Raw genomic sequence first — 11277 nt, 5'->3', positions numbered from 1 at the left:
GCCAAGTGACCCTTCTCTAGAAAGGGAAAAATAACTAGCAAAAGGTGACAAAAAAGAAAGAAAAAAAAACTCACGTGCTTTTTGTTTCAATATTAAACTCTCGGCACATTACAAAAGAAACAGTAATTGCTGTTTTTGACACACACACACACACACACACACACACACACACACACACACACACACACACACACACACACACACACACACACAACCAAAAGATAAACCAATCTTGAAACAACTCTTTTTTTTAAGGGGGAGGGGCGAGAAAAAAAAAAAAAACCCGGAAAGTGTCAGTGATTTTCACGGCCCCCACCAACATGGCGTCCTCCAGCCCCCCCTTCACCAACACCACCACACTGGCCACGCCCTCAGACATGGCCCGGAGCTCTGACGTGGACATCCAGCACATCATCCTCTACCTGACGCTGTCCTTCTTCAGCGTGCTGGGCGTGGTGGGCAACGCCATCGCCTTCTACATCTTCTTCAAGCGACGCAACAGCAGCACATCGGTCATCTTCATCCTGGCCCTGGCCGGGACTGACTTCGTCACCTGCCTCGTCACCGTGCCCTTCACCATGGTGTTTGAAGCCTTGCACTACCGGATGTACTACGACGGGCTGTGCAAGCTGTACATGTTCTTCGTCACCTCCACCATCCCCTTCTCCTCGCTCATCATGACGGGCATCGCCGTGGATCGCTACTTCTGCATCTGTCACCCCTTCCTGCACGTGCTCAACGTTCAGCGGGCCCGCCTGGCCGTGCTGTGCCTGGCCCTGCCGGCCTTCACCTTCGGCGTCATCACGGCCATGAGCTACGGGCTGTTCCTGGTGCAGGACTCGCTCCTCCTCAACGGGACCTTCCTCCTGGGCACCAACCTGACTCGGGAGGAGGTCCAGCCCCCGGCCCTCTTCCTCAACGTGTCCGACGTGCCCGGCGCCGTGCCCCCCGGGCACATGATCGACACGGACGTGGTGGTGGTGGGGGGGACCGGGAACGCCAGCGGAGGGTCGGGGGTGGTGGTGCCCGTGAGGGGGTACCGGCAGCTGGTGCAGAACGCGGAGTGCATCCGCAACACCTTCTACTTCAGTGAGCAGTTCCAGACGTGGTACCACTACACCTACACCTCCTGCTACCTCATGTGCTTCGTCATCGTCATGGCTCTCTACGTCCTCATCTACAAGGTGTGTGTGGGTGGGGGAGTGTGTCTATGTGTGTATGTATGTGTGTGTGTGTGTGCGTGTGTGTGTGTGTGTGTGTGTGTGTGTGTGTGTGTGTGTGTGTGCGTGTGTGTGTGTGTGTGTGTGTGTGTGTGTGTGTGTGTGTGTGTGTGTGTGTGTGTGTGTGTGTGTGTGCTGTGCTGTGCTGTGTTGTGTCGTGCCGTGTTATGCTTGCGGTTGTGATTGTGGCTATGTTGTATTGTCCTGTGATGTGCTCTCTTCTGTCATGTCGTGTCGTGTCACGTTGTGTCGTGTCCGTGTCTGTGACCTTGGCGTGGCTTGGCGTTTCGTGGATGCCTGCGTGCGCATGTGAAAGAACTGTGTTTGTGTTGTACACACAGACACACGCGCGCGCACGCACATACACAAACACACACACACAACAACAACAACAACAACACACACACACACGCACGCACGCACGCACTCACACACACACACACACACACACACACACACACACACACACACACACACACACACACACACACACACACATTTAACAAAACGAGTTGTCGTTTTATCCTCAGTATTATTGCCTTGTCTATATTGTATTTAACAACACAACCGCAGACGTATTCATATTTCTAGGTTTATTAATGGATGCCCTATTTTTCGGGTGAATCAATACCTGTGAATATGATGAATCAAACAACATTAAATGGAAGGGATATCAGGATCTCCAACTCACCGAATCGAAGGCCAATCAGCAAATTGCACGATAGCTTATCTCCCTGTCGTCAGCTTGGGGTGGTGTGAGTAAGTCAGCAAGTAATCCGACCCGACAGGAGATTGTCAGTGTCAGACTGTTTACTTACTTGCCTGACTTTTGACACATGACCAACAGACCTGAGGGAATCTGGTGAACACTTCTGTGCGGCCCTCGGGGACTCTTCACCGAGTCAAGGGAGAAGAAGCAGAACAAGAACAAGAACGCGAAGAAGAAGGAAAAAGTTTGTTGTTGATTTTGATATCCGTTCCCGCATCCAAGGAAGTTGTGATCGCAGTGCATCATAAACAAACGTGGACACGGTATACAGTTATGGAAACATGAAGAACCGAAAACGAAAATAATATATATGACACCTTCAAATTCGTAAAGTTGCTTCGGAGCTGTTTAAAGAAAAAGGAAGTGTGTGTGTGCACTTCCGGGACTACCTGCTGACGGAATTAGACACTGTTAGATTAGTGAGACCTTTATTTCATTTCAGACAGATACCGAGATTGCTGGTTCTAATCTCATTTGTGGGTTTCTTTTCTTTCTTTCTTTCTTTCTTTCTTTCTTTCTGCATCCTTCTGCACCCATGAATTTGGGTCACAAAGGTTCATTTATTTATTTACATATTTATCCATTGTCAATCTGTCCATTTATTTACATGTTTGTATGATTAATGGAAGGGATATCAAGGGTTTTTTCGGTTGTTTCTTTCTTTTCTTTTTTTTCTTGTTCTCAAGGTCTGACTAAGCGCGTTGGGTTACGCTGCTGGTCAGGCATCTGCTTGGCAGATGTGGTGTAGCGTATATGGATTTGTCCGAACGCAGTGACGCCTCCTTGAGCAACTGAAACTGAAACTTGTATGATAGTCAGTCATGTCTGAGTGTGACTATCAGAACAGCACAGTGGAGGCAACAGCTATCCCGACTTTCTGGGCTGGAATTTGATTATTAATGGACAGTGTCTTGCCCAAGTTAAATGCCCACTCTCTCGGCCTAGAGGGTTTTACTTTCAGGACAGTCGCCGTTGGTGTGGCCAAATAGCCCCCAAAGCCGCATCACTAATAGCCTGTGTAATCGTGCCTCCTAGTTTTTAGCGATTCACAGTCCTTCACAAAAGGACTGAACAGTAATTCGTACTACTTTATAACGTATGCATATATCTATCCATCTACCTTTATGTATCAACTATCTATCATATCTCTGTGTACGTGGCAGTCTGTTATGTTAGGACGCGCCATAATGGCCAAGTATATGTTCGTGTGTGTATATACCTATCAATCCATTTATCTACGTATGTATATATCTATCCATCTACCTTCATTTATCACCTATCGATTTATGTGTGTCTGTGACATTCCATCCTGTCAGAACGCGCCAAGAAGGCCAAGCTTATGTTTGTCTCAATATGCCTATCTACCCATTTTTTAATCTGTTATTAATCGGTGTATCAGTTAATAATCGGTGTATATATCCACAAACCTGTAGCCATCTATCATCTGTGTGTGTGTGTGTGTGTGTGTGTGTGTGTGTGTGTGTGTGTGTGTGTGTGTGTGCATAACAGTCCATCCTGTCCCGACGCGCCATGAAGGCCAAGCGACGCAAGAAGAACTACTACACCAGTGTGGCCAACACGGACAACGCGCACGCCCCGCCGCGCGGCAACACCGCGGCGCCGCCCGACCCCAAGAACCGAACACAGGCCGAAGGCGACACCGTGCTCAGCGAGCTCAACGGCAACAACGGCACCACCACCACCACCACCACCACCACCACCTCCACCACCGCCGCCGCCGCCCCGGCTACCACGATCCAGGCTCCTACCACAACCACCACTACCACCACCACCACGAGCACTACCACCACGATGACGACTGATGAAGATGATGGGGAAAACGTCACCACATCCACCAGCCTCATTGAACCGCAGCAGCCGGAGGAAGAAGAGGGGGAGGAGGGGGTGGTGGTGGAGGAGGAGGAGGAGGGGGAGGAGAGGTCTGGGGGCAAGAAGAGGGGTGTGGCTGCTGCCGGGGACGGGGAGGAGGGGGAGGAGGAGAAGAACGCCAAGAAGTCCAACGGAACGACCACTGCCGCTACAACAGCTGCTGCTGCTGGCGGAGAGAACGCAGGTACTGGCTGGTCATCATGATGATGGTGATGGTGATTATGGTGATGGTGATGGTCATCAAGATGATGATTATGATAGTAATGATGGTGATGGTGATGATGGTGATGGTGATGATGGTAATGATGGTGATGGTGATGGTGATTATGGTGATGGTGATGGTCATCACGATGATGATTATGATAGTAATGATGGTGATGGTGATGATGCTAATGATGGTGATGGTGATGGTGATGATGGTGATGGTGATGGTCATCATGATGATGATTATGATAGTAATGATGGTGATCATGGTGATGGTGATGATGGCGATGATGATGGACATGGTACTGTGCACTTCATGGTGCTGTGTCCTTCATGGTGTTGTGTCCTTCATGGTGTTGTGTCCTTCATGGTGTTGTGTCCTTCATGGGGTTGTGTCATTCATGGTGCTGTGTCCTTCATGGTGTTGTTCACTTCATGGTGCTGCGTCCTTCATGGTGCTGTGTCCTTCATGGTGTTGTGTCCTTCATGGTGCTGTGTCCTTCATGGTGCTGTGTCCTTCATGGTGCTGTGTCCTTCATGGTGCTGTGTCCTTCATGAGGTTGTGTCCTTCATGGTGTTGTGTCCTTCATGAGGTTGTGTCCTTCATGGTGTTGTTCACTACATGGTGCTGTGTCCTTCATGGTGTTGTTCACTTCATGGTGCTGCGTCCTTCATGGTGCTGTGTCCTTCATGGTGTTTTTCACTTCATGGTGTTGTTCACTTCATGGTGCTGTGTCCTTCATGGTGCTGTGTCCTTCATGGTGATGTGTCCTCTTCATGGTGCTGCGTCCTTCATGGTGCTGTGTCCTTCATGGTGTTTTTCACTTCATGGTGTTGTTCACTTCATGGTGCTGTGTCCTTCATGGTGCTGTGTCCTTCATGGTGCTGTGTCCTCTTCATGGTGCTGTGTCCTCTTCATGGTGTTGTTCACTTCATGGTGCTGTATCCTTCATGGTGTTGTTCACTTCCTGGCGCTGTGTCCTTCATGGCGCTGTGTCCTTCATGGTGCTGTTCACTTCATGGTGCTGTGTCCTTCATGGTGCTGTTCACTTCATGGTGCTGTTCACTTCATGGTGTTGTGTCCTTCATGGTGCTGTTCACTTCATGGTGCTGTTCACTTCATGGTGCTGTGTCCTTCATGGTGCTGTTCACTTCATGGTGCTGTGTCCTTCATGGTGCTGTTCACTTCATGGTGCTGTGTCCTTCATGGTGCTGTTCACTTCATGGTGCTGTGTCCTTCATGGTGCTGTTCACTTCATGGTGCTGTGTCCTTCATGGTGCTGTTCACTTCATGGTGCTGTGTCCTTCATGGTGCTGTTCACTTCATGGTGTTGTGTCCTGGGCAAAGACCCTATCCTCCGACTTTACTCACTCCCCCCACGTTGTGAATGACCACCTAGCCGGTCGGTAGAGGAAGGTTAAAACGGCGGAAGGAGAGGATTGGGCCCAGCCTTCCCGAGTCACAGACACAGTGGGTATGAATTCACTGCTCTACATGGCCGACGGAAAAGGCTATAGGACTTTAGCGTTATATTTAAGTTGTTGTTGCTGATAGTAAAGAATTGTAACTGTCACCATTTTACAAAGTTCACAACTTCAAGTCAATACCGCTTACGCTACCGATTCAGCTAGCACACAGATAAGTAAAACGCACATTGAAACAGACCCAGACTTGTCCTTAAACCGACCATTTCAATTGTGCACACAGCAGCAATGACAGAAGAAATGTGCAACTACAAATTAGCTTTCATTCAAGACTGGCATAGCCTCTTTAATCCTGAACGAGCCACACGGAACACTGTTGCTGTATTTCACCACCGCGGCCCCCCAATCCGTGTCTCTCACCTTGGTGAGAAAGTCCACATACCCCTCTACACCCACTACCTCCATCCCCTTTTTTTGTCTTTCTACATGAGTCCCTCTCACCTCTCACATTCATTCTACACCCACTCCTCGTGGATCCTTGTGGATCCTGACACCACCATTTAACATTCATTCTAGATCCACTCCTCGTGGATCCTTGTGGATCCTGACACCACCATTTAACATTCATTCTACACCCACTCCTCATGGATCCGTGTGGATCCTGACACCACCATTTAACATTCATTCTACACCCACTCCTCATGGATCCTTGTGGATCCTGACACCACCATTTAACATTCATTCTACACCCACTCCTCATGGATCCGTGTGGATCCTGACACCACCATTTAACATTCATTCTTCACCCACTCCTCATAGATCTTTGTGGATCCTGACACCACCATTTAACATTCATTCTACACCCACTCCTCATGGATCCTTGTGGATCCTGACACCACCATTTAACATTCATTCTACACCCACTCCTCATTGATCCTTGTGGATCCTGACACCACCATTTAACATTCATTCTACACCCACTCCTCGTGGATCCTTGTGGATCCTCACACCACCATTTAACATTCATTCTACAACCACTCCTCGTAGATCTTTGTGGATCCTGACACCACCATTTAGCATTCATTCTACAGCCACTCCTCATGGATCCTTGTGGATCCTGACACCACCATTTAACATTCATTCTACACCCACTCCTCGTGGATTCGTGTGGATCCTGACACCACCATTTAACCCCCTTAACCCTGGACATTTTGTAGCGCCGGCAGGCTTCCGTACCATAGGGGTGCCAAAAGAGTGCAGGAAATGTACTGATTTTTCTTCCACTTACGTGTGGACACATCTCAAAATGTTGCAAACATAAGTACCCTTTCTTTGCAGTTTATGCATTTGTTGGAATGTGAAAACCATTTCAAAACACTTAGGATGGCCGGTAGATGGCCATGCCTTTCTCCGGAGTTTGGCCAGAAAATCAAACTGAGCGTCTAGTCATTCATTCAGAAGAGAAGATAAACTGAGGTTCTTTGTGCAGCACGCACTTGGAGCATTGGAAAAGGAACTCATGACAACGAGAGTGTTGTCCTCTGGCAAAATTCTGTTGAAAAAAAACAAAACACTGATAGGTTTATAAATATACATACGTGCACTCGAGGCCTGACTATGCGCGTTCGGGTAGGCTGCTGGTCAGGCGTCTGCCTAACAGATGTAGTGTGGCCTGTTTGGATTTGTCCGAACGCAGTGACGCCTCCTTGAGAAACTGAAGCTGTTTTAACTCTACACTGACCTGTGTGTGGCAGCGGGGGATGCGGGCAGGGTGCCCAAACGTCGGGGCAGCGCCAACAGGGACCGTAACCTGTACGCCAACATCAAGACGGCCATGATGCTCTTCGTCGTCACCCTCGTCTTCATCGTCGCCTTTGCCCCTTCCTGCTTCATCGCTCATGGCATCATCCCCATGCAGGTCAGAGAGCGGCGTGTGTGTGTGTGTGTGTGTGTGTGTGTGTGTGTGTGTGTGTGTGTGTGTGTTTAAGAAGACGAATTCGTCAATGTCAATGAGAAGAAGAAGTAGAAGAAGAACAACAGCAACGTTCCTTTCAACGAAGAAGAAGCAGGAGAAGAAGAATTTTCCCAGTGAAAACATTTGAACCTGGATCTCTCTCTCTCTCTCTCTCTCTCTCTCTCTCTCTCTCTCTCTCTCTCTCTCTCTCTCTCTCTCTCTCTCTTTCTCTGTGTGTGTGTGTGTGTGTGTGTGTGTGTGTGTGTACAACACACGCACGCGCGCACACACGTGCACACGCAGGTACACACACACACACACACACACACACACACACACACACACAGAGGCACGCACACACACACGCAGGTACATACACACACACACGCATGCGCGCGCGCGCGCGCACGCACACACACCACAGAATTGACATATTCTCTATTAAGACTTTGAAAGATCAGCGTGTGTCATTTCCAGTATCAAACTGCTTTCTACGTGAAAAACCAAACATCAGGATAGAATGTGCCGAGGTTATATTTCTTCAGGTTGTTGAGGCATGACAAAAGTGTCATCGGCAAAGAAAGGATTATTGATATGTGTTGACTTCCTTGACATATATGCTGGGTTCTCTCTCAAGCTGCCAAATGTCACCGTATGAAAATATAACAATAGTAGTAAAGAAGAAGAACAACAACAACATTTTATCTTTGCTGTCTGTAGGTGTAAAAGTAGAATGCTGTACAGAAGTTTCTGCCGGGGACAGATTTGCTGCCGCGGGTTCTTTTAAGATGCGCAAAGTACGTGCTCGGTTGATGGTCTCATCTAAAGGACTAGCAACGAGACCTCCGCTCAAAAACCAGCGTGAGATGGAAGGGAGGGGTGGGGGGTAAAAGTTTCCAAGTCGGGCAAAATTCTTCTTGTGCTATTTTCGATGGTGGAGATGAATACGTTGAACGTGTACGTCAGTTTGGTGTTGAGTGTGTCGGACTTTTATTATGTTCTTTATTTCGTTCGCTAATTGCCCTGACGTCATACACTTCTTTTGACTTTTACGAGGTCTGTGACGTACATAGTCGATATGATCTTTTTTACACTGTGACAATAATTATTCTTAACGTCGTTTCAGATTTGCATGGATCGAGGAAGAGGAAGAATTGAATGAATTTGTTGTTTTAACGTTGTTTTGATCAACCCTGAAACGTCATGCTGCCAGTATCTCAGCTGCACTGAACTGGATAGGATGCGATCTTACATGTGCTGTGTTCTGTCTGCTTCAGATAAGATGTCCTGCGTCCTTGTCGCCATCTTCCATATACTGTCTATTGGCTGTATTGTGTTTCAACTGAACGTGTTTTATGTCATTGACGCGATCTTCCATGTGTTGTGTTCTGTTTCAGTTGAACGTGTTCTATGTCATTGACGCAGTCTTCTATGTGCTGTGTTCTATATGTTTCAGCTGAACGTGTTCTTCGTCATTGACGCAGTCTTCTATGTGCTGTGTTCTCTATGTTTCAGCTGAACGTGATCTATATCATTGACGCAATCTTCTATGTGCTGTGTTCTATATGTTTCGGTTGAACGTGATCTATACCATTGACGCAGTCTTCTATGTGTTGTGTTCTATATGTTTCGGCTGAACGTGATCTATATCATTGACGCAGTCTTCTATGTGCTGTGTTCTATATGTTTCAGCTGAACGTGATCTATATCATTGACGCAGTCTTCTATGTGCTGTGTTCTGCATGTTTCGGCTGAACGTGATCTATATCATTGACGCAGTCTTCTATGTGCTGTGTTCTATATGTTTCGGCTGAACGTGATCTATATCGTTGACGCAGTCTTCTATGTGCTGTGTTCTGTATGTTTCGGCTGAACGTGATCTATATCGTTGACGCAGTCTTCTATGTGCTGTGTTCTACATGTTTCGGCTGAACGTGATCTATATCGTTGACGCAGTCTTCTATGTGCTGTGTTCTATATGTTTCTGCTGAACGTGATCTATATCGTTGACGCAGTCTTCTATGTGCTGTGTTCTATATGTTTCAGCTGAACGTGTTCTACATGTACTTTGCCTACAACGTGGCCAACCCTTTCATCTACGCCTTCATGAACCAGTCGTTCAGAGAGGACCTCAAGAAACTTCTCAAACGCTCTTGAAAGATCCAGCCGCGGGCAGATGGTTTCATGATTCTGCCACGTCCACACCCCTCCCCACCTTTTGTGTCCCAAGCCATCGTCATCAGGAGTTGTTTCTCTCGATCAAGAGGTCGAGGGAGGGGGGAGGGGGGAGGGGGGAGTCTTGTGGCTTTTTTTTTTTTTTTTTTTTTTTTTTTTTGCTGCTCGGATACTTTGTCCAGTGTACTGTCCAGTCTACTGTTTGCGTAGTTTCTGTCTCGCTTTTGAACAGATGGCCTAACTAGCGGGTTGGGTTTATGTGCGAGTCAGGCATCTGCATGTTGTTTTCTGTCACGCATAGTTATGTGGAGTGACATCCGATGGGTCAGTCTGCTCGCTTTGACACCTCCTGAAAATGAAACTGATAAACTGGAGCAGAATGAACGACTTCGGTTAAAGGAAAGGTTGATGTTGGGTGTCTTTTGGTTCAAAGATCACGATTTCTTAGATTACCTGCACTACTGTTTGATACAGGTCATTATTTGGGAATCGGTCACCAAGGGCGAGAATGGACAAGGAAAAATTGCACAGTCAAGACAGAGCTATATTTAGCTTCAACGACACGCGCAGGCGCTGGCTGTGCCAATCAGAACACGGCTCTTTCTGTCAAGGTCGTTCGTAACGTTAAGGTCATCATAAACCTGCAACGTTGAGATTGCCGATGAAGCTGATTCATTTTATTGACATCACAGGATAGCAAGCTGGCGAAAGCACGACCACACGCTGACGTGAAGAGCATTGGATGTCATTGATACTGTTATTGATCTCTCCAGGAATAATGTGTTTTCGGGGGTAAAAAAAGTACGCTTGGTTGTTAAAACTGGTACATGTAACTGATGCGCATAGGTACACTGCGTCTTGAACGGATCTGAGAATGAAACAGCCGAAAAAGTTTATATATATATATATATATATATATATATATATATATATATATATATATATATATATATATATAATGTCATTGCGCTTACTGTCAGGGTTTGTAAATAAGGAACCGGAAAATGGAGTGCTTAATGATGCGTGTGCTTCTCCAGACGTTTTAGTTGACTGATTCCACAGCTTCTGTTCCAGAATGTCCGGTTCCACAGTGCATGTCCGGCTGCTCAGCTGATACAGTGTTACTACTATAATGATAATGAATTTTTTTTTGGTTATATTATTATTATTATCATCATCATATTCTTCTTCATCATCAGCAACAACAACAACATTATCATCATTATCATCATCATCGTCTTCATCTCTATTATTATTATTATTATTATTATTATTATTATTATTATTATTATTATTATTATTATTGCCATCATCATCATCATCATGTTGTTGTTTTTTTGTTTTGTTTTTAATTGTTGTTTTTGTTGGTGGTGGTGGTGGTGGTTGTGGTGGTGATATTGTTGTTATCATTATCATCATCATGATTATCATCATCATCATCATCATCATTATTATTTTTCTTATTGCTATTATAATTATTATCATGACATTTTGCTGCCTCACCATCTACACCATCATCAACATCATCATCATCATCATCATCATCATCATCATCATCATCATCATCATCATTCTAATTCTTATCATCATCGTCATCATCATTGTTATTAGTACCATCATCATCATTAATATTATTAGTG

The 11277-nt window shown here is 46.3% G+C and overlaps 1 protein-coding gene across 1 annotated transcript; it reads left to right on the top strand.

Annotated features, from left to right (window-relative positions):
• The first annotated feature begins 320 nt into the window (after positions 1–320).
• LOC143287158 (uncharacterized) lies at positions 321–9619 on the top strand. The gene is made up of 4 exons (XM_076595103.1): positions 321–1184; positions 3499–3679; positions 7263–7426; positions 9509–9619. Exons 1-4 carry the CDS (start codon positions 321–323, stop codon positions 9617–9619), a joined length of 1320 nt encoding a protein of 439 aa, XP_076451218.1.
• The last annotated feature ends 1658 nt before the right edge of the window (positions 9620–11277 follow it).

This window comes from Babylonia areolata, chromosome 11 (assembly GCF_041734735.1).
Source record: "Babylonia areolata isolate BAREFJ2019XMU chromosome 11, ASM4173473v1, whole genome shotgun sequence".
NCBI classification, from domain to species: Eukaryota; Metazoa; Mollusca; class Gastropoda; order Neogastropoda; family Buccinidae; genus Babylonia; species Babylonia areolata.
The sequence above is the reverse complement of the archived record's forward strand: the minus strand, read 5'-3'. Positions and strand labels throughout refer to the sequence as shown.

Excerpts from the sequence above, each read along its gene's own strand:
- LOC143287158 (XM_076595103.1), top strand. The coding sequence starts at position 321 with ATGGCGTCCTCCAGCCCCCCCTTCACCAACACCACCACACTGGCCACG. Across the intron at positions 3,680-7,262 it reads CGAGCTCAACGGCAACAACG|CGGGGGATGCGGGCAGGGTG; the intron begins GCACCACCACCA and ends TGTGTGTGGCAG. Across the intron at positions 7,427-9,508 it reads ATGGCATCATCCCCATGCAG|CTGAACGTGTTCTACATGTA; the intron begins GTCAGAGAGCGG and ends TATATGTTTCAG.